Below are 23,082 nucleotides of genomic sequence, written 5' to 3'. Positions count from 1 at the left end.
CAATGCTCTCCTACCTCAAATATCTCCTACCCCAATTCCCAATGAAACTTGTAAGTCAAACTAGAGCACAATATATCACATGCTCCAGGGTTTCCTCCTCTCTGAACTCACATCGTCCTGTCTCATGCTTCCTCATCACATTCAATGTACTGTTGAGTCCTTTGTGTCCAAATCTCATCCTGCCACATATATCACCTTTACTCTATTTCCACTACATAGTTAGTTAGTGGACCTGCCTACTGCTGCTCATCGTCATTCAGATAATGGTTAAGGACAGTAGAAGTGAAGGTGGATTAGAGGAATCAAGTAGAACACGTCAAACTCAAGGCCCGTGGGCCAAATGGGGCTCGTGAAAGCTTGAAAGGTGCTTAAGTGCATTTTTCTAAAGGAATTGTAGGAATTCTACAGTCCAGAAGGACAAACCATCCAATAAAGAAGATTGCCATGGGGACACTCTTGCCAGTGGAAAACATAGGTACACACAACTACACAACTGTAAACAATGACAGCTTGTGTGGACGATGTAGGATATATTAACATGTTGCCTCCAGGGTTAGTTGTTTTTTTATGTGTGTAGTCCTAACTGTTACGTCCTTCACGACCTGGTGAAGTACATCTAAAACTAATACTTAGTGGTGTGTGTGTGTGTGTGAGAAACATTCACTGATACGTATGCAAGTATTTACCTACAGAGCCACAAGCAAGTCGTCTACTGTCTAGGATGCAGGCCCTATTTACCACAGCACATATTTCAGAGAAAGGATCTGTTTCTTGTTTTTTCAGCCTTGTTTCTAAGCGGAATGAGCCCATTTGAGCCCTGGACAACTCCATATAAAGTCGACAGGGTGAGAAAGGGTTTATACTTTCAGGAAGCTTTTATAAACTGCAGTCTTTGTGCCAATAAAGGAAATCACAACTCATAATTGTGTACTCTTATTTTCCAGTTTCTCATAACAGACATGAAGTACCCAGGACTTCCTGGTTCCTTCCACCGTAGAACAGAGAACAATCGAGATTCTGCGTCGCCGCCGCTGATTTCTTTACCTGGAAGCAGACTTTGCTGAGACGAAGCCAGCAAAGACTGTCAACTATTGAACTGTCTGATGAGAAATCTAACATGACAGTGCAGCCAGAGGATGTCTGTTGTCTTTAAATATATGCTGTACATAAAGAATACAGTACTATACTGTACTATACTATACTGCTATTATATGATATCCTGACAAACCAGCACACACCCTCAGGATAAAACATACGCTAAAAAAGCTGGGAGAGTAGCAGCACATTAATAATTTTGTTCTCTTGAGTAATGAGTCATGACGTTGCTTTTCACACCGGGTTATTCCTGCACAGGTGCTGTAATTATCTACTTGCCACAAGGGGCCGCTGTGGTTAAAAGAAAAGGACTTTCCCTTTGGAAAGTCAACCAGGTTTAAACACACCTTTACTGTTGGTTTTCGTGAGACAAGCGCTTGGTGAGGCTTCACCGGTTGTTGTCAAAGTCTATTAGAGACAATGTGGCAGCTAATCAGAATGAAGACTCTCTTGCGCAACATTTGTCTGTTGTGCAATGTTGCATATTTGTGTGTTAAAGTTTATCAACAAATGCAATCAGCAAATGGTGCCTGTCCCAAACAGGGCAATAAATGTCTTTGTATTGGTTGGAGGGAATAAACCCATGCAAACAACAAAGCTTTAACTCAGGGATAGTTGTCAAACCGCCTGCTTCAGGTTCTTTATTGCATTTTTATAGGACTGAAATAAAGCAAAACATGTATGTGTGTGTGTGTCTGGAGTCATCCTCTTGAATGACCTACTTACAGGAACAGCTTCAAATATATCTTTGTCTTTTTTACAAACACACTTCACCAAAGAAGCTCATAGAGGAGGTTAATGGACTTGTTCCCAGACTGCGGTGCCAAAGTTGTAACCAAAGTCTTTTGTGTTTGCCAAAAGGGGCAGTGGAACAAAGGGCTCAAAGTCTGTTTCACATTTGTGGCTCCAATACAAGGAAAAATAAATAAATACAGGCTGAAACACCGATGCTGGTGCTGCTCATCACACCTTTTAGATGTCTGACCTGCCCAGCATCAGCGTGGTGCTGGTCCACGTCAGCGAGGCTCTGTCTGCCTAGAGGACAGTAAGAAGCACCATCACCCACACCAACACACCTGCTCCATGAAATCATTGACAATGACTTACTTACAGTTGGTTTCATATGCTGATCTGCCTGATCTCGTATTACACTTTGATTCAGACAACCTTGAAAAAATGTTGCCAGACTACATAGATCAGATTCACACAGAGAGGCCCAGACTTGTTAAGAAAGCGAGGCAATGGGCTTGGCCCAGTCCCAGAGCTCAGTTGAAAGCGTGCCACCGCTGATGAGGTGCCATTTTGGACGCACACGTCAAAGTTAAAGTGAGATGAAAGGTGCAGGTTTTAAAGTCAAGAAGTGCCTCAGGGAATCAGAAAGACGACAGCTGTTACACTGTCTCCTACTGTGCACTCTTTCGCTTTGGTGTCTGTGCAGGAACCTTTGCTAGTCAGGATCAGACTCAGAATCAGTTTTATTCGCCAGGTTTGCACAAGACAAACATAGATTTGCATCCGGTCTGACTCCATCTTTTTATACCCTCATCCCGAACATTAATTGGTTACATATTATTTACAGTTATAAACATTTATATACATAGGTTATTAGTAACTAGTAAAACAAAATAGGATACATAAAACATTGCAGCACACATGTTTCATTTAGTCCTTTCTCTATGTGATTGGAGAGTTCAGCTCAGACACAGCCTGGGGGAAGAAGCTGACTCTGTGTCTGGTGGTTCTGGTGGCCATTGCTCTGTGACGCCTGCCAGAGGGAGGAGTTTTAAGGGTGTGTGGGGTCAGCAGTGATGTTGTGATGGGATGTGATGCTGCCCAGCCTCACCTGCTGCCTCAGGAAGCTCCTGATCCACTGACACGGGGGGTCAGGGACGGTGAGATGGGTCAGTTTGTGGTGGAATATTCCAGGGGTGTTGGTAGTGAAGGCTGAGAGTGTGCCGGGTGATCCAGGTGCTGCAGGATGTCGTGGAGTCCCAGGTTTACTGCATCATCCGCTGACCTGTTTCTCCTGCGACGGCTGGGCGTGACTGTTGGGGGCTGTAGGTGGCCCTATTGTCTGGCCGGGAGGTGTGAGTCTCAAGACTGACGGGACGGTGGTGGTGTCGCCTGTTTTTGATAAGATCCACCATACCGAGCAGCTTCTCGGGGCTTGGACTGGGTTATGTGGTGCCTTTATGGCTCCTTTGGCCTTAAATTGCTAAAGACGGCAACCTGGAAGGAGTGCAGAGTGGCCTCACATATGTTTCCTCAGGCATTTGTTAACCTTTTTACATATCAGATAATTATATCTTTTATTATCAGATCCATATTTACACATGTAAACTTAAAAAGTGCAAACATTTGTTCTACGTTTGTCAGCTGCCTGGAAAATGGGCGTTGACTTTACAGACAATGATGACAGCGCTAACAAGTGCATTTGCCAGTAAGACAAATGATAAGCAAAAGTAGATATAATAAACCTATGATATCCAAAACAAAAGGACTCCTGAGAGCAACCAACGCTGCAATTGTGCTGGTTGCTCACAGGAGTCTTTTGCTTTGGAAACCTTTGCAGCAGACAGAAAACCTACAGTATCAAGAATCAACAGACAAGCCTTTTCCTATCAACAAGCCAGAGCTGCATAATTCATTGTCTCGAATCCCTTTAATGCAGGCGTGGCTCCGTGGAGGAGGCATAGAGGTCGTTCCTTGTGGTGGTTCACATCCACCTGGATGGACCCAAAGGTTGACAAAACTTACAGTTTGTGGTGTTTGTTTTGTAGAATACATTTCATTTTCAGATCTTTTTCTACTTCCTCTGTTCTCTGAGGCCAAGACACGAGTTTCACATACACACTAACATAAAACTGGACAAAATCACTCGGGAGGAATAAGGAGAGAGTCCCGGCAGCCATTACCTGTTTTGGTGTCGGTCCTCACTTACCTCTCCTTACCTTTGCACTAGTTGTGTCTTTTGTTTGCACATATTTTTTATGTTCTGCAGATAAACTAAAATGCATAAATCTCCCAGTAGCTGTTGTTGGGGAGGAATGTTGCGCATTGTGCTGAGTCATGCCTGTTTCTCAAGTCTGCCCACAGCAAGAGCTCGCGCCAATTATAATAAGCACCCATAAGCCAAGGATGGCATGAGTGTCATGGTTCCTAAGCTACAGGTTTTTATAGATCTGTTAATTGTTAGCTACATTGTTTTTCTAGAAGAACCACATTTATTTCCTAACAGCTTTTCTACCCTTTAACCTGGAGGAGTTTAAAGGTTACATCTTGCTTGGTGAAGCAGATTCATTTACACTACTGTCTGCAAAGTAAAAGTTTAAAGCTGTCATTCAATCTGCTGATGTCACGCTTCAAACCTGAGATGTGTTGTGTAAAGAAAACTTTTCATGCACAGTCTAAAAACCCGGCGTCACGGATTTGATATTGTCAAAGCATCTGAGAGGAGGAAGCTGTGAGAAAAGCTCCCATGTAAACCTTTGAAGTGACACCCGGACGATGTTTACCCACGTCTGGACACGTGGGACTACCGGTTGGGGAACGGTGCGCTAAGGTGCATGGTTTTCTACCAGCAATGGCGATCCAGTCCCCCAAGCACAACAACAACGGTTGCATGGTAATATGAATACATATGAATAAATATTAATGCTATATAAAGGTCTTCAGTTTAGCCTGTGGACCACAAAACTGACTCATGCTGCCATACTGTATTAGCACACAGTGTAAATATGTGTTTATATATGGATATATTCACACACTAGGTGCTTATTATTTCATGATGCAAGCAGACACACCTTTTTTTGCAACTATACAGTAATCCAGAAACATGTTGGAACACCTGAACACCTCATTCTACATCCCTGCGTGTGAGCTTTGTTCTTTTCCTTGGCTCCGTATCCTCTGGTGGCTGCGTGGTCGGGCTGCAGGATCATCATCTGCCGTTTATGTCGGTGGACTACAGCCGGCATGAGAGGAATGTGGTCAAAGAGGCCGGTGCTCGTACTGGCAGGCATCGGGTTCATAGTCTACACGGCCATGTTTCTAAAGAGAGGATACGAGCCCACGGTGAAGACGGGAAAAGACGCAGGCTCGCTGTCTATGAGCAGGAGTTTGTCCGACCTGGAGGCGAGTCTCAACAACCTCAGTGAGTAGAGACAGTGGGTCCTCTTCTAGTCCACACAGCCACCTGACTCTGGCATCTTTGTCCTTCACTCCAGTTCCTCACTATAAAAAGAGACAATAAATGGGATGTTTATTCCAAAAATAGTTTGTGTCTAAATGTCTGTTAACCTATATGATACTTAATGCAATCCTTTCCTGAGTTGTGTGTATGTGTAGGATGTGTACTCTCTCACATTGGTTGTGTTTGTCTTTTTCTGGTTGGTCTGTTGTCTTCATGGAAATATGAAGTTGTATGCAAATGTTGTGTTTGACACAACAGTACATGGATTAGAATACTTGTCTTATATGTACATCTGTTGTTTAAATAAAAGATTCTGTAGATAACATCACTTCCTTGTCTGTTCAAATATTTTCTGAAAGTGCGTCTCATTCCGCTCTTTGTTTTTATTGTCAAGCCAACACAGTCCGGGCTTTCGAGAAAAAGCAGGACGCCATACAGAAGATGGTGGAGGACAGCCAAAACAGAGAGAGAAGAGCTGCAGAGCTTGGTCAAAAGCAGAACAAACAACCCGAGGCGGACGCCCAGGAGGAGAAGAAGCCTCCCAAAGACAGCAAGTCCAGTAAAGTCTTCCCCAACTCCCCTCTGTTCAAGCAGTGGGGGGAGAATCTGTCCGAGGACGACCAAAGAGAGGCACAGGATCTGTTTGAGAAGTACGGCTACAACGTCTTCCTCAGCGACCGCCTCCCTCTGAACCGAGCTCTTCCAGACACCAGGGATTCAAGGTACAAGTGCATCGCGATAGCAGCCGCGGCGACGCCCAGTCAAAGGTCCAGACCTCACTCCCAACCCAACACTCTGCTGTCCCTGCTGACCTCGTCTTCCCTCTGTCTCCTCCCGTGGTTCAGATGCCTGAAGAAGAGCTACCCCAAGGACCTGCCCAGTCTGAGCGTGGTGCTGATCTACCTTAACGAAGCCCTGTCCATCCTCAAACGAGCACTGCGCAGCATAATCGACCGCACGCCCAAGGACCTGCTGAAGGAGATCGTGATGGTGGACGACAACAGCAACAATGGTTGGTTGGTTAGTTACAAATGGATCAGACTGTGCAAACACCAAATAAGCAAACAAACGTTGCCACTTTTGACTTTATAAACTTTTTACTAATAAAATTATCACCATTAGAGAAAAGATTCTTCAGCAAATGACAGAAATCATGGTCTAGAGCCATCATCCCTAAATTTGACAAGACCTCTGTCTTACTTATCATATTGAGTTGACATACTGAGTTATCAATAATTAACTCCTCCAAGTCGTCCACTGGTCTTTGAGACCCAATCCCAACCAGAGGTTCTACCTTGAATCAGTTTGCCCATATTAAATGAAATCAATAAATGTTTACATAAAGGCTATGTACCACAGGCTTTTAAGGTGGCTGTGCTCAAACCTTTATTGAAAAAACCTACTCTGGACCCTGGAGAACTAGCCAACTATAGGCCCATTTCAAATTCACCCTTTATCTCAAAGATTCTTTAAAAAATCATAGCTAGACAACTATCTGACCACCTGAGTAGGAATAACCTTTATGAAGATTTTCATTCAGGATTTGGAAAACATCATAGCACAGAAACAGCTCTGGTTAAAGTCATTAATGATCTTCTCTTAGCATCAGACAATGGTCTAGTTTCTGTTCTGTCCTGTTAGATCTTAGTGCTGTGTTTGATATAATTGATCATAACAGTCTATTACAGAGACTAGAACATAGCATCGAAATCAAAGGAACAGCACTGGGATGGTTTAAATCCTATTTGTTGAACAGATTCCAGTTTGTTCATGTTAATGACAAATTCTCCAAGGATTAGCTATGGAGTAACGCAGACTTCTGTGCTTGGTCCAATACTGTTCAGTCTATACATGTCTCCTCTGGTGATATTATTAGGAAGCATTCTATAGATATCCACTGCTATGCAGATGACATTCAGCTATATATCTTTGGAACCAAATGAAACAGATCAACTAATCAAAATTCAAACTTTACATCAAAATCCCCAAACATCCTTCAACTAAATTCAGACAAAATTGAGTTTATACCAAAAGCTCCGAGGTTTATTGTTGGGCCTAAAAATCACAGAGACACACCATTAAATAAAAAGCTTTAGCTTTAGCTTCAGATTATAGTATGTTTTTTCTCACCACCGTTGCCGTCAAATTGTAATTATTCACATTATTAGTATGTGTGATTTGTTGGGTTTAGTTGCGTAAGGTCTCAAACCTCACCTTGTAAAGTGCCTTGAGATAACTTTGATAACTGTGATTTGGCGCTTTATAAATAAACTTGAATTGAATTGAATTGAATTGACTTTTGTCAAGCCCATTCTCCCACAACCTCTAATCATTCTCCCACTGTGTCCTTGATTCAGAGAACCTGAAGGGGGACCTGGACTCGTACGTGAAGATGCTGGAGCAGCAGCACCCGACGGTTCGCTTCGTCAGGGTGAGGCACACCGAGCAGCGGGGGCTCGCCTACGCCAGGGCCTCCGGGTGGAGAGCCTCCTCCGCCGACGTGGTGGCCATCCTGGACGCTCACATCGAGGTCCACGACATGTGGTACGAACGTGGACACAGCGCTGTTAGTCACAGGTTACATGTGAGCGATTTCAGCTTTATATAATCATTTTTGAATGTTTATCTTCAGCAGGAATTACTTTGACATTACAAGCGATTAACAGCACTGAGAAACGCACTCAGTGTATTTACACAGTTTCATGCTGGGGGGGTATTAACACATCCAGCGTGTTTGCAGAGACACACTGTCTTTGTTTAAACAGGATCTACAATCTGATCCAGTCAGGGTTAAACATCCTTGTCATAAATGGGAGAGAAGGACATGCACAAGAGTTTACAATGAGAAGCTTGATGAAGTGGAAACCATTTAGAATTGATGCTTAATCACTAAACCTTATAAACAGGACCAGAAGAAAAGCAAACTTCCGTCTCTCTTTCCTCTCCGTCACGCAGGGCAGAACCTCTGCTGACACAGATCAAAAGCGACCGCACCGTGGTGCTGTCCCCTGTGTTTGACAAGGTCAACTTCGATGACCTCCGGGTCATTCGCTACGAGCCGGCGGCGCACGCCTTCGACTGGGCCTTGTGGTGCATGTACGAGGGCTTTACTCCAGATTATTACAAGATGAAAGACGGCTCGCTGCCTGGGAAGTGAGTTCAAGAACAACATTAGGTCCAGCAAAGGATGAACAGCACATCACTGTTATGTAGTTACTAGACATAAGGTTGCCGTTAGTCATAAAAGCGTACAGGCTGTATTAACACTTATAATGTTTGGCTTTAGGAGTCCATCTCTCATGGGGATCCTTGTCGCCGACAGGAAGTTTCTGGGGGAAATTGGACTAATAGATGAAGGAATGAAAGTGTACGGTGGGGAAAACGTTGAGATGGGGATACGTGTGAGTAGACTGCACCAGTATCAAAAGTGAACTACAATATGCAGTCACAGCTGGATACACGGTACTACTACTGTAAGTAGCTTGTAATGTTGATCCTAGGTGTGGACGTGCGGCGGCAGCATCGAAGTGGTGCCGTGCTCCAAGATCGCCCACATCGAGCGATACCACAAGCCGTACCTGCCAGACCTGACCCCCGCCATGAAGAGGAACGCCCTGCGAGTGGCCGAAGTCTGGATGGATGAATACAAGCACAACGTCAACCTGGCGTGGAACTTGCCATTCGAGGTGCTGAGCAAAACATGTACCACCCACTCCTTAATCTAAACAAGTATGGGTTTATTTAAATGTTCTAAATGAAACAAGTTACGTGTGATGAAAAGTAAGGGCAGTTAGGACTTTATTTTGAAATTCTCTTTATTACCAGTGATGTTTGTTTTCTGTAGAATCACGGATTTGACATAGGAGACGTCTCCGAAAGGAAAAAACTCAGAGAGAAGTTAAAGTGTAAACCTTTTAAATGGTACCTGGACAACGTGTATCCACAGCTGGACCCGTGGGACGACCTCGTGGCCTACGGGGGGGTGAGTCTGGTTTTTTTCTGTGCCAGCGCTGCAGGCTACGCTCTCTGTGCTTTCACAAAACATCCATAACCAGTTCCACTGAATAGGACTCATTTTCCCACCGGCAGCTGAAGAATGTTAACGCTAGTATGTGTGTAGACCAGGGCCCGCAGCCAGGCCACACGCCCATCGCCTACACCTGCTTCTATGACTACAACTACTATCTACCTCAGGTAATGGATGCCCTGATGGGTGTGGTAACACACAGGCCTGTAGAAAGGACCCATCTTTCTCTGTCATTGGTGTCACTGTTAAACTGTCTGCTTGGGATATTTCCAGATTACTTATTACCGTAAAAGCGGTGAACTGTACATTGGCGGCATCAAGTCCCACAAATACAACGACAACAGGTGTTTAACCGACATCAACAATAAAGACACGGAGCCTGGTCTGTACCCCTGCAAAGAGGCTATGCAGAAAGGAATGGGAACATACTGGGACTTTACTCAGGTAGTAATACACACAGTAATCTACATAGACAAATGTAATCAGTCGTCATATTTATACATTTATTTTTAACTGTTGATTTATTAATATAGTGTCTGTTCTCTCAAACATCCTCTATGAAAAATCTATTAATTATGAGGCGGTGCCTGTTTCATTCCTTCGTCGCTAGTTCCTGTTTGTAAAGTTTCCTCTCTTTTTCAGGGTAAGGAGCTGAAGAACAGACACACAAAAAGATGTCTGGAGATTAAAAACGCCAAGCTTCTCGTGCAGCCGTGCTCGGGTCAAGTGTGGCAAATTGAACACATGTTGAAAATGTTTTGACCTGAAAGAGTGGATGAGAGGACCGCCGCTCTGACGTCAGGAACCTCTCTCATCAGCAAGGAGACAAATAAAATGAAGCAGCTGACTGTCATTTTATTACGTTTATTATGGGAATTTTGGTGCATTATCTACTGTTACAGGTGCTGCCTTCACAAGGTGAAGTATGGTGTCAAATAAGGGTCACATTAGATTTGTTTTGTAATTTTAACGCCCCAAATTATAAGTGTAAGCATTGTATAGCCCCACTAAGTCTACAATTACAAATCTGGTTACACTCGCACAGACCCGTTTACGCACGCACAAATCTAATGTGTCCCTAATGTGTCTCAATAGTGAAGAAGTAAATTTATTTATTATTATTTTAAAAAATAATATAGGATTGTGAAAAGAATAAACTGGTTCATTTACCATACAACAATTCATTTGACCTGAAAATCAATAGCGATGTTGTGCTTGTTTTCATCTCTTTGGAATCTATTGCACATAAAAGCGGTGACGCTCACTACTGAGGATTATGTTGTTCAACGTGTTTAGTCGTTTGAGCTGTAATTAGACAAAGATTGCAACATAAACATTTTGTTACTTTCTGATGTCTGATAAAATCTGTGCATTGATGCCTCTACTAGAATATTTGGCCAGTTACGTGTGTCACTGATTTTGGAGACAGTTTCCTTGTTGTTTCAGGAATCAGTTTCCCTGTGGCACTCGTTGATCTATATTTAAACAGAGCAGTGTTTTATGCCTACGCCAATCACATGGGGTATGAGGGTAATAACACGCAGGACTTGTAAAACCAGTATCATTTGTTACCTATTAGTACCTAGGCTGATGACAGCAGGAGCCCTTTATAATATACGTGTTGGTTCCAAAGCTGCTGTGCAAAAGAGACATTTCATGAAACTATGGGAACTTTTATATTGATGTTAAAATTCAGTCACTGCTATAGAAATCTAGATAAATCAAAATGACAAAAGTCTTCCAGTTAGTTACAGCTGACTTAGCACTTTCAAGGACAACTGGTCAGACAAGAAACACAAATACTGTCCCAAAACTGAATACAAATCACAACAACAAGAAGCCTCCTTTGTGTGTGACGTACTAACACACCCCGGTTGTTCCGACACGTTCTCAAATGAATAAAAAAAGTCCCAGCAGGCTGTGGCTGGTCCACATAGCTTCCAGCACGTCACCTATTGTAGAGACACAGTTCACTCGGATTTCCAGTGACATTATGAATGACATGTGCCTTTATGGATGTGCTGAGTCACTCAAAGCGCTAATTGAAAGGAACATTATTATTATCGTTATTATTAAGCACTTACAGGTTACAAAGTGCTGCAAATACAAAAACACACAAAAGATAAATGAATAAGCAAAAGCATAACAAAATAAGAGAAACGACCAAAGCTAAACAATTATCAACTGCTGTTTGAAACGAACGCGATGTGCTGGAGCCAGTGACGCAATTTCCAGCACGAAGTTGCGCCCGTCGACAGGTGGCTACGTACCGCAATTCATCAGCGATCACGTACAAAATACCGTGGTGTACATGTGGCCAGTTTTTGCCGCTGAACCTGTTCGTTCACTAACCCAACTTTGCTCTGCGCTTATATGCGCTGCCCTGCGCCGCCGCGCAGTGTTGCGGCACTTGTCGGTCAGTGCGCATATGTCAGCATGAGGGCATTGTGGTTCAAGAGGCCCCTCGTCGTCCTGGGGGGCGTCGGGATTTTTTTCTACTTTGGCTTCTTTCTGAATAGAGGATCTGTCACAAGCTGGACCGGCGGAGGAGAGACGCACGAAGCGGTGCGGATGAGCAGGAGCTTCTCGGACCTGGAGGCGAGCCTCAGCAACCTCAGTGAGTGGAGTCACTCTATCCCGTGGAGATACGCGAAAATGGGGGAGAAACATTTCCCGAATAATTAAATTGCCTAACTGGAATATCTTTAACCTGCTCATTCGTTTTTTTTACTAGTGGTAATATTACACGCGTTGGAGAATCGCATATTTATTCAATTAGAGAAATTTTATTTTTAATTTGAAACTTTATTTATATAAAACGAGGTGGTGCCGCTTAAGAAGCACAGCGCTCAACTCACCCTCTCGCGCGTTGATACATAAAAACACGGAATAATGTGTTTTTTGACGCCGGTCTCGAGTAAATGAGCTCAATAGAGTTGATTTATCAAAACATTTAGTTTTATTCTGTTTCAAATGTCAGACATGAAAAAGTCAACTTTAACGGTGGTTTCTGTTCAGGGAACAATATTTTAGGAAACAAATGCTTATGGGTTTGCGGCGATGCCAGAACATTGTTTTCATATATGATATATATATGGAACATGATATGGAACATCGTGTGACGCTTCAAAGTGCAACACAGATCCAGAAAAACATGTGATGTCAGGATTAGTCATGTGTGCTTTGCTAATCCACTAATTAGTTTGGATTTATTATTTTCTGCAGAGACCAGTATCACTTATAGACATGTTTGTTTTCTTTAACCTCTTTCTAAAGATAATTACAATATTTGCTGATACTAAAAGACCTAAGGAGGAAACCGTTCTGATATAAGAAATTCTTTACATTACTTCCCCATTCAGCTAATGGTTTTTCAAGTATTTTTGGGTCTAACTTTGTTCGCTCTGTTTTTTTTTTTATGTTTTGCTTTTTTGTCAAGCCAACATAATCCGAGCCTTCGAGAAAAAGCAGGACGCCATACAGAAGATGGTGGAGGACAACAGAGAGAGAAGAGCTGCAGAGCTTGGTCAAAAGCAGAACAAACAACCCGAGGCGGATGCCCAGGAGGAGAAGAAGCCTCCCAAAGACAGCAAGTCCAGTAAAGTCTTCCCCAACTCCCCTCTGTTCAAGCAGTGGGGGGAGAATCTGTCCGAGGACGACCAAAGAGAGGCACAGGATCTGTTTGAGAAGTACGGCTACAACGTCTTCCTCAGCGACCGCCTCCCTCTGAACCGAGCTCTTCCAGACACCAGGGATTCAAGGTACAAGTGCATCCCGATAGTAGCCGCGGCGACGCCCAGTCAAAGGTCCAGACCTCACTCCCAACCCAACACTCTGCTGTCTCTGCTGACCGCGTCTTCCCTCTTTCTCCTCCCGTGGTTCAGATGCCTGAAGAAGAGCTACCCCAAGGACCTGCCCAGTCTGAGCGTGGTGCTGATCTACCTCAACGAAGCCCTGTCCATCCTCAAACGAGCACTGCGCAGCATCATCGACCGCACGCCCAAGGACCTGCTGAAGGAGATCGTGATGGTGGACGACAACAGCAACAATGGTTGGTCTGCCGCATATTAGCAATGCCTCTGCACTGGAGCTAGCGTGCATGAGTTGAAATGCACATAGTGCATCGTGTTTTGTGTACACTTTGCATATTAGTAGTTAACACTGTACTGTAGTGTACGCGTTGCTTTGTTGAACTTCCTTTAATAAAACATGTTCAGCCAGTTTCCCCCTCAGTCTTCGATCTCATCCTCCCGCTGTTTCCTTGATTCAGAGAACCTGAAGGGGGACCTGGACTCGTACGTGAAGATGCTGGAGCAGCAGCACCCGACGGTTCGCTTCGTCAGGGTGAGGCACACCGAGCAGCGGGGGCTCGCCTACGCCAGGGCCTCCGGGTGGAGAGCCTCCTCCGCCGACGTGGTGGCCATCCTGGACGCTCACATCGAGGTCCACGACATGTGGTACGAACGTGGCCACAGCGCTGCTAGCCGCGTGTGACCTTTCAGGCCAAGTCACACATCTGCACGGATGCAGTGCACCACGCCAATACCGCTCCAAACCCCTATTGTGTGCTAAACTGCCGTCACGGTTCTGCTGATAGCGACATGCAGGTTACGCCCTCACAGTCACACACATTCATAAGCATCCAGCGTAACCACAGTCTGATCCTCCGGCCTCTGAGCAGCTCTGCTGCGGCAGCTCAGGGTTCAGTTAAGGTCTTGCACAAGGGCAGCACTGGCAAACAGAGACGAGCGCGGACTCACAGACCTTCAGAACCAGACTAGGTCATTACCCGCTCCTAACAACTGCACAGAACCTTTTTCAGTCTCTGCTGCCACGACTTCTACTTTGCTTTGTGTATGAACGAGACGAAGCACAGTGGAATGGTAGCGAAGTTGGTAGAGCGTCGGCAAAGGTCTGTGGTTTGATCCATGATAAATAATTTCCCCATTATAATTATAATTACAGGCATCCTACCAACCAGGAAGCTGTGTGCTCCACCTGTTTAAATATCACATTACAGTCACATTAATAGGCAGTGAGGTAATAAAGGAGTGACTAGCACTGATCCATAACAAAAACAGCCTGTTGGTAATAAGGGTGCAGGTCTATTGTTCTATCAGAGACACTGGAAAATCATCAATCTTTTACATTGTGACGGGTGACATAGCACAAAGTTATTGAGGAACATACTGTAGGGTTATCCAGGGCCAGCATCCACCCAAACCCAGTAACAAATAAAAGTCTAAAATATTAATAATAATATTGTAACTATTATGTTGTTTGCTTCTACTCCTTTTTGACGCAGGGCAGAACCTCTGCTGACACAGATCAAAGGCGACCGCACCGTGGTGGTGTCCCCTGTGTTTGACAGGGTCAACTTCGATGACCTCCGGGTCATTCGCTACGAGCCGGCGGCGCACGCCTTCGACTGGGCCTTGTGGTGCATGTACGAGGGCTTTACTCCAGATTATTACAAGCTGAAAGACGGCTCTCTGCCTGGGAAGTGAGTTCAAGTCCAGCAGTCAGTCATGTTTGGATTTATAAAGAAACTGAAGTACATATTATGTACATAATATGTGTTTTACAATGACTTTTTTTCAGGAGTCCGTCTGTCATGGGAATCTTTGTTGCTGAAAGGAAGTTCCTGGGGGAAGTTGGAGTCCTCGATGAAGGGATGAGAGTGTACGGTGGGGAAAACGTTGAGCTGGGAATTCGCGTGAGTGATCGGCCTCTGTCTGGACTTGGGTCAAAACCGTTTGCTTGTGCTGTAAATCATGACGTTGATCCCACGCCGAAGGTGTGGACGTGCGGCGGCAGCGTCGAAGTGGTGCCGTGCTCCAAGATCGCCCACATCGAGCGATACCACAAGCCGTACATGCGGGACCTGGGTCCCGCCATGAAGAGGAACGCCCTGCGAGTGGCCGAGGTCTGGATGGATGAATACAAGCACAACGTCAACCTGGCGTGGAACTTGCCATTCGAGGTGCTGAGCAAAACGGAACCGCAGTCTGTACCTTATAAAACATGTTTGTACTCACTGGTAGAATTGGAAGTTATCAGCAGCTCAAGAGTAATCGACTTTTGGCTTCTGTAGAATCACGGATTTGACATAGGAGACGTCTCTGAAAGGAAAAAACTCAGAGAGAAGTTGAAGTGTAAACCTTTTAAATGGTACCTGGAAAACGTGTATCCAAAGCTGGACCCGTGGGACGACCTCGTGGCCTACGGGGGGGTGAGTCTGGTTTCATCTACTGCTCATTGCGTGTCCTATGTCTCAGTACATTAATTAAGTTCTTGCATGCATTTTCTCTTTGGCAGCTGAAGAACATTAATGCTAGTATGTGCATAGATCAAGGCCCACAACCAGGCCACACGCCCATTGCCTACCCCTGTTACTACTATGGACCACAAGTAGGTGATGGACCTGTGGAGAGTAATATCATGCAGGATTGTTGTACAGAACCTGAACTCTATTAGTTGTGTCATTGATTAACTGTCTGCTTGGGATATTTCCAGATTACTTATTACCGTAAAAGCGGTGAACTGTATGTTGGTGGCATCAAGTCCCACAAATACAACGACAACAGGTGTTTAACCGACGTCAACAATAAAGACACGGAGCCTGGTCTGTACCCCTGCAAAGAGGCTATGCAGAAAGGAATGGGAATATACTGGGACTTTACTCAGGTAACACACGATAATAATATTTCTATGAGTATGACGCTACCCAAAATATAGCAAAATAAGGTGACCTTATTGCAAATGTTCTTATTTCTAATATTTATTTTGTCCTTACTTTGTCTGCTTTTTTTTTCAGGGCAAGACAATAAAAAACAGACAGACAAATCGATGTTTGGAAATTAAAAATAAGAAACTTCTAATACAGGAGTGTTCTGGTCAAGTGTGGGAAATTCAGAACCTAATTAAACCTTTTTGACGTGACTGTTAACACTTCTCTGCAGAAGTATTGGACTGTATATGATGTGATGTAAGTAGCACCAAAAAAATAAAATGATAAGTTTTGTAGAATATTCTCACATTCTTTTGACTAAGGCTCAAAAATAGTTTTTGTACCAGACTGTGAAACGTTCGAATAGATTTCTAATGACAAAAACACATCATGTCTTCCTTTCATCTTGTTCTGAAACGATGATTTAACCTGGTTGTAATAAAAACAGGTCACTCAGGACAAACTGTTCAGAAGCAGCTGATAGTAACACTAACACAATAAAAGACAAAGGAATAAAAGCACAGTTGAGATTAGGAAATGGGTTACAACTTTACCTTTGAGGTCGTTTATTTTTATGTTATACTCTATATGTAGCGTATAATATTTGTTAATTATTTTATAATAATATATAATAATTTAATAATAAATAAAAAATATTTTTTAAATAATTAAAAATTATTTTTACGGTGGTGGTTTAATTAAAGAAATAAAATCTCCTGAATTTCAGAAATAGTAAAGAATGTGTTTTCTTAAGTTATTGGTTTACTGTAAGTAGATGTAAACACGGTTTCAAATATTTTTATTTGTGAAAACTGATACTTGTAAATAGCTTTAACGTATTTTAAATAAAAGTCTTTTTAAACAACTAACTGATGTTTCAGGTCTGATTTTTTAATCAAAATACAATTTTATCAATTCCAATGCCTTCTGAATTGTTTATTTCCAGAATTCAGTCTTTTGAACAACGGGCAGCGAGAAAGCGGTGGCCAGAGTGGCCAAATCAGTTCTTTAAGCACTAATGCTGTTTTTGAAAAGAAAAAAAAAGTCTCAAGATCCTTAGTTTCCTTTGTAAATAACAAAGTTAAGTTCTCGCCAGGCTTCAGACACCGTTTTACATACGTAGTCCTCTTCTAGCGGCTCTTTGATCTTTGGACGGAAAAAAGGCGACGTCACGCGGAAGTGCGGGAAACGCCGGTTTCTTAGCAACCAGTGTTTGAAGTATGGACGCGTCGAGGACGTGACCAGGGTCTGTGCCGGGTCGTAGGGCTGCGTAAATATATTTAGCAAAAAATGCACAACGCAGAAATACTCGGAGCGACTCACAGAAAGCAACGGACGAGTAGTGAGAAAACACGAACCTGTGGGGTAAGAAGCCACGTAAAGTCCCTTTTGGTTAACTTTAAAACCGTAAATGTGTTCAAACTGCCATTCAGACCATATGTTGCCGTTTCGTACTGTAGGTAGACGTGGAGGGTATAAAGGAGCAGGTGAAGGAGAAAAGGAAACAAGAGGAGGAGGACAAGAAGAAACAAGATGCACACGGTGAGAGAAGGCCTGCGTTCAGTTAACTGTTCCCCACATCTCAGGTTCTAATATGATAATATGATATCGCTTTACAGCTGCTAACATGCTACATAACAGCCGAGTAGCCTCCGTTCTCCAAAGCAGGGAGGAGAAGGAGAAGCGAGCGATGGAAAAGGCCATCGTCAGCTACCGGCACCAGCACCAGCACGACCCGAACGACCCGCGGCGCTGCGGACGAACCGACCCAGCGGATGCGCAGATGATGCTCCCCGGACTGGCGGGCGAGGATCCCGACAGCGGAGGTCGACTGCGGCGACAGAGGGAGCAGCTCAGAGAGTGGCTCGTCCAGCAGCAGCGCGAGCGGGAGGCACGGCGACGTCGGCTTCAGGCGGAAGGTACCGCAGGCCGGTCCGATCCTCAGTTCACACACGCGCAAACGCGTGGGCTCACTTCCGGTTCTCGGCGCGACAGAGCGGCGCTACGTCCAGAGCACAGAAGACATGAACGCGAAAGCTGCGCAGCTCGAGAGGCTCGAGGTGGAGACGAGAAAGGCCGCAGCCGTGAACACCCAAGAGTACAACAAGGCCAAGGTGGGGCACGAGGCTGAATGCTTTCTGCTTTGTGTCAGTGTAAAAGCACTTTCCGTTATGCCTATTTGTTGGACTCAAACAGGTAAAGGCTGAAGAAAAGCGTCAACAAGAGCAGGATCGCATGGACAAAGCCAGTCAAGCGGAGGCGACGAAGCAGCTGCTGATGGGTGCAGACGTCTCAGTGCCCGGCCTTTGTCCCGGCAGCGATAGGAGAGACCCGCCGGAGAGCTTACAGCAGGTCCTCCAGTACCAGCAGTATCAAATAGAGGAGAAAAGGGTCCGTCGTCCATTAAAGACACTCAGTGAGTCGGGGAGCAGCCTGTAGGATTCCTGTTCACCGTGTGTCTGTGTTGTCTAGAGGATAGAAATGATGAAGAAACAGGAGGAGGATCGTGAGGAGCGCGTTCGCTTGGACTCGGCCCGTGCAGCTCTGCTGATAGAGAGGCAGCAGGCGAAGCTGAACAGGCAGCTGAGGCAGCACCTGGACAGCACCAACGTCAAGCTGGCTGAAATACACGAGCAGAGGTCGGTAACTGAAATAGTCTAGAAGCACTGTTCCATCTAACTCCAGTATTCATTTTCTCACTGCTCTTCAACTTCTGTCGTTTTTAGTAAGCCGGATATTGAAAGAGGACACATCGATGACAGCTTCTTCTCTAAATTCAACACCAGCAGGAGGTGATGGATGTCACACTGCACCGGTGACAAGGAGTGATCGTGATACAAAAACTAAATAAAATACCACACAATAAAAGCTGTTGTTTTTAAAAGTTTAATTTAGGCAGTTCACAGTATTTAGGTTGCTGAGATGATTCTGAAATGTTTTTAAGAAATGTTCGTAGGCTACTGCTCCAGTGACAAATAAGCCAGCATGAGTAAAACAACCTAATGTGAAAATATCCCAATAAAAAAAATATATAAAAACAAACAAGCAAAAACAAAAAACACAAAAAAATAAAAATAAGCCTTTTCTTCCATCCCCATTTAAGAAGCAAATCAAAAACCCAAAACAACAGATTAAAGGGAAGCAGCTGTCTCATTGAAAACCTACAGTAAATAAACCTGGATCAGCAAATACACTGAAATGTTCCATGTTAAATAGACATAACCTAATGCCTTTGACTGATGTGTTTGCAGCACAGTTCAAGTAATTACTGTATTAAATAGAGATAACATGTTTCCCTATAGAGCACTGTTGCATTTTCCATTTCCATTCATAATTCACTCAAACTTCAGAAAAACAAACAAAAGGTTTTTTTCTAAAAGACATTTTCAGACACAAACTTATCCCACCGTCTCTGCCATGAAGCCAAGGCCTCCTCTTGTTGTTGTGCTGTCAAAGAACTATATCTGAAAAACAGACAGAGAAACATTAGTGAGCAGCCATTTGGCCATGTCACCGTAAACCATCAAACCACGTGAGAACCATGTACAATTCTACATATTAATCTCACCTAATAGAGTTCTTGGCCAATGCTTTGAGGGAGCCTATGTTGGATCGGAGGCCACCAAACCCCACAAAAGCTTCATAGAAATCATAGGACAGGCCAGAGGCACCGAAAACCCCCGGGTCATCAGAACTGATGACCATTGGGTGGTTCTCTGACATTAAAACAGCTGCCGGGTGGTTTCGGAGGTCATCTACCAACTTTAACACCTGAGTAAAGATACAAATGGAAACAGCATGTAACATCTGCTCAGTTATATTAAATAAAACACCACAATTGTACAGCGTGAATGACCAGCAGGGACCACTAGTGGACAAAATGCTGATGACATCCTGAATGACAGCTCCCTCACGACTGAATTAAAGGTTTTTTATATACATTTTAAGACCTTCCTCCCCCCCTATTAAGGTTCTGGATTGTTGTTGTTTTTTGTCTAAATTGTGTTTGTGTTTTATTGATAATGCTTGAAGTGAAATAAACTTCTTAATTGTTCATTTAGATCAGGTGTTTCCATCTGTGCTTTGTTTACACATACACGTCGTTAAACTACATTTAAACCCTACTCTGACTAGAACATACAATACTTTAAACAAACAATAAAAAAAGTTTTTTGTTTTTCCCCCATCAACAGCATTTGCTCTGCCATTTTAACAGTTGAGCTCAGTTGAGTCTACCTGGTTTGATATTGGGCAAACTTCCACAGCTACGTCTTCCTTCTTGGACAGACCTTTGGCCACTGGGTGACGAAGCAAAGCAAATCCATGGCCAATGCGTGAAGTGTTGAAGAGGAGAGCATCTAACACGTTCTGGTCCACTTCTGTACCCTCAAGGTCTGTGTGTAGTATGGACAAATCATTATTTACAGACATATATTACTCACAGCAATGTGAAATCAGTAGTCTCACTTGTCTCTCCAGCATGAAAGAAGAAAGCAAGTGTAACCCCCCTCTCCATTGGCAGCGACAAGGCATCTCGATAGTACCACAGAGGTCGGCCTTTGTCTTCACGGCCCACCTGCACATGCAGAGAGAAAGTGAAGCCTATTTCAGAAAATTACATTCTTTCATTCATTACATTCTACAAAATTACAACAGATTTTAGGTGATGTATTGTGATGTATATACAACTACTGCTTCTCACCAAGTCAAACCCAGCCATGATATCTGGGAAGTTTTTCTGTAACTTCATAGCCTCCTCCACAGTTTTCGTCATAAAAGATACATTGACTTGCCTAAAAGACATAAATGTTATAAGATCAATAAGTAAGACAAAATGAAACTAAAACGCTGAATGGACAAAATTCACTTTAGGTTCATTCTTTCACCTTTGGACAGTGAAAATTATTCTTGCTCCAAAAAAGTCTGGGTGGGCTGCTTTGAAATGTCTAGTAACATCTTTGTAGGTCTTCAGCGTCCAGGCTCTGTCATGAGTGCTGCCGTCCAACTCATATATCTGAGGAAAAATAAGCCAAACCTGCAGCAAACCAAAAGAAGAGAGGCTGAACTGAACACACTATGACATTAAATTACCTCAGGGAGTAAACATCGCAGCTCTAGATACATGACATTGTCCATGTATAACTCGGTGAGGCCTTGGTAGTAATAGTCTCTGAACACAGGAGCATATGTGACCAGACCCCAAACTGCACGAAAGGTGTGTTCAAACTTGAACCAAACTGTATCCTGGCTGGGATACACAGTTTCTGGATCCTGCTGAGTGAAGAGCGTGAGGTTGCCCATTATGCTGAAAATGCAAATAGGAAGCCAGTATAATTTAAAGTCTGTTCTGCTTCATACTACAATAATAAGCATGTGCTGTGCAGCTTTGTGTTCTGCGATACCTTGTGAAGTCAGTCTTTGCACACTGAACTGCATAAAGAGTCATATCACCTGTTGTCCAGCTCTGTGGTGTTCATCTTGGCCCTGAGACTTTCCAGCAGGTACCAGGGAGAGCAGTGTGGCACAGGTTTGGGCGAACGAGACGAGAAGATGAATCTGATGGACTGGTCGTCAGTGAAGCAAATGTAACAGTATGGGCGATAGGTGGCATTCGTCAGCAGCCACTCTACATCTACCATGGAGAAGTCGTGGACATGAAGAGCTGCTCCTGGAAAAGTTTTACATAACTATTATGTATCCAAACTAGTACAACAATTTATAAAGACTAAAAGGTTTTGCCAGGAGCTTAACAAGAGCAGTGTATTATATATTCCTGTTATATACTGTAACAGCAGTATACACTGTAATTAAATTGGTCGATCAATTATACCTTTAGGCATCTTCTGCAGCAGACTGAAGACTGGACTAGACCTGATGAGATGCCTGGCCTTGAAGAAGTGCATGGCTGGAGGAAAGTCGGCTCTCATAACCTCCACCTGCTTCAGTTTGTATAAAACAGCATCCAGCCGCTGTTCGGCATCAGTCAGCACCTCGTGGCCGCCTGTCTGCATGGAGGTCTCGAGGCGGATGAGAGCTTCCCTCTGCCTGGGGTCTGGGATGGAGTGACCGCCGCTCAAGCAGCACAGCAGTAAACAGACCACCGCCACGTGGGGCCGCTGTATTGCCATGACCTGCAGAGCGTTTCGTATTGTAGAGCTGGATACGAGAGAGGGCAAAAAACAATGTTCGCAGCAGAAAACACAGCGTGATACATGTGGAACCATCCCCGTGAAAACCGCAGACAAACAGGGTAGCTCGTTTAAGGAAGCGAGAAACATCTGCTCCAATAACACGGCTATTAAAATAAACACTCAACCTCCAACATCTGCTGATACTCGGTAACGGGCAGGTGTGTAAACTAGCTGCCCCACTAGCTAGCGGTAGAAAATTATGAGTTAAATACTAGTTGTAGCAGTTGACCACAGCTTCACACAGTATGTTGAAGGGAAACTAAGTAGAGTCCACAGATATTTTAAGAAAATAGCCATATAATACAAGGTAAACAATGTTCGACAAAAACAAAACGGACTTACATCATGAGTTTCAGTCAGCGAGTTTGTAAAAAGCACCCTAGTAAGGGAAGTAGTCGACGGCGCCAGTGGGAACTGTGTTCGTTCCAAACTGTTTTTTTTTTGTTACGAAACAAACACTGATGAAGCCGCAGTAGATAGCGACAGTTGAATCCAGACAACAACCCAGTGGGTTTTCCAGATCTTCTTCTTGACGCTGATTGGTGACTGGCAAACAATAAACGATGCATTACCGCCCCCTACAGGGGGGAAAAGGTTCTGCACGCTACTTGTGTCAGACGTTGTACAGAGACGTGTGCAGCTTTCGGAACTAGTAACTTTTTGTTGTAGTGTGTTTTGGAAGTTTAGCTACTGCTTGATTACCTTTATAACTCAATATCTACCGGTTTTTATTGCCATTACTGACATGTTGCTCCGAAGCAGGTTCAAGTCACTTTTTTTTTCTTAAATAAACACTCATCTCCTACAAATTCAACTTGAATATATGGTATAATGAATAAGTGTTACC

At 43.9% G+C, this 23,082-nt stretch overlaps 4 protein-coding genes and 1 long non-coding RNA gene across 7 annotated transcripts; 3 read left to right on the top strand and 2 right to left on the bottom strand.

The window, feature by feature from the left end:
- The first annotated feature begins 4,690 nt into the window (after positions 1-4,690).
- Positions 4,691-10,684, top strand: LOC114856957 (probable polypeptide N-acetylgalactosaminyltransferase 8). The gene is made up of 11 exons (XM_029152915.3): positions 4,691-5,248; positions 5,682-6,009; positions 6,133-6,299; positions 7,645-7,831; positions 8,243-8,440; positions 8,574-8,688; positions 8,788-8,973; positions 9,132-9,269; positions 9,377-9,481; positions 9,588-9,758; positions 9,957-10,684. Exons 1-11 carry the CDS (start codon positions 5,071-5,073, stop codon positions 10,074-10,076), a joined length of 1,893 nt encoding a protein of 630 aa, XP_029008748.1. The 5' UTR covers positions 4,691-5,070; the 3' UTR covers positions 10,077-10,684.
- A 950-nt stretch (positions 10,685-11,634) lies between these two features.
- LOC114856947 (probable polypeptide N-acetylgalactosaminyltransferase 8) lies at positions 11,635-16,913 on the top strand. Of its 2 annotated transcripts, XM_029152896.3 has the most exons (11): positions 11,638-11,931; positions 12,754-13,075; positions 13,199-13,365; positions 13,585-13,771; positions 14,620-14,817; positions 14,916-15,030; positions 15,112-15,297; positions 15,409-15,546; positions 15,633-15,725; positions 15,831-16,001; positions 16,132-16,913. In XM_029152896.3, exons 1-11 carry the CDS (start codon positions 11,688-11,690, stop codon positions 16,249-16,251), a joined length of 1,941 nt encoding a protein of 646 aa, XP_029008729.1. In that variant the 5' UTR covers positions 11,638-11,687; the 3' UTR covers positions 16,252-16,913. The 2 variants fall into 2 exon arrangements, with proteins under 2 accessions (XP_029008728.1, XP_029008729.1); XM_029152895.3 differs by having other exon boundaries at positions 11,635-11,931; positions 14,916-15,297.
- LOC114856958 (uncharacterized) lies at positions 14,301-15,494 on the bottom strand. The gene is made up of 2 exons (XR_003786157.3): positions 15,353-15,494; positions 14,301-15,242 (listed from the first exon to the last, which is right to left on the bottom strand). It is a non-coding gene; the product is annotated as an uncharacterized LOC114856958 (long non-coding RNA).
- A 267-nt stretch (positions 16,914-17,180) lies between the features above and the next one.
- On the top strand, positions 17,181-19,392 carry ribc2 (RIB43A domain with coiled-coils 2). Its single transcript, XM_029152908.3, has 7 exons — positions 17,181-17,409; positions 17,505-17,586; positions 17,664-17,963; positions 18,040-18,158; positions 18,241-18,435; positions 18,517-18,683; positions 18,771-19,392. Exons 1-7 carry the CDS (start codon positions 17,335-17,337, stop codon positions 18,838-18,840), a joined length of 1,008 nt encoding a protein of 335 aa, XP_029008741.1. The 5' UTR covers positions 17,181-17,334; the 3' UTR covers positions 18,841-19,392.
- On the bottom strand, positions 18,915-22,766 carry ada2a (adenosine deaminase 2a). Of its 2 annotated transcripts, none has more exons than XM_029152905.3 (10): positions 22,578-22,766; positions 21,875-22,175; positions 21,496-21,712; positions 21,136-21,349; positions 20,931-21,058; positions 20,747-20,837; positions 20,512-20,620; positions 20,281-20,438; positions 19,613-19,815; positions 18,915-19,508 (listed from the first exon to the last, which is right to left on the bottom strand). In XM_029152905.3, exons 2-10 carry the CDS (start codon positions 22,170-22,172, stop codon positions 19,418-19,420), a joined length of 1,509 nt encoding a protein of 502 aa, XP_029008738.1. In that variant the 5' UTR covers positions 22,173-22,175; positions 22,578-22,766; the 3' UTR covers positions 18,915-19,417. The 2 variants fall into 2 exon arrangements, with proteins under 2 accessions (XP_029008738.1, XP_029008737.1); XM_029152904.3 differs by having other exon boundaries at positions 21,875-22,200; positions 22,578-22,765.
- Between the last annotated feature and the right edge of the window lie 316 nt (positions 22,767-23,082).

Source organism: Betta splendens, chromosome 6 (assembly GCF_900634795.4).
Source record: "Betta splendens chromosome 6, fBetSpl5.4, whole genome shotgun sequence".
Lineage (NCBI taxonomy): Eukaryota > Metazoa > Chordata > Actinopteri > Anabantiformes > Osphronemidae > Betta > Betta splendens.
This window is presented reverse-complemented; position numbering and strand designations above follow the sequence as displayed.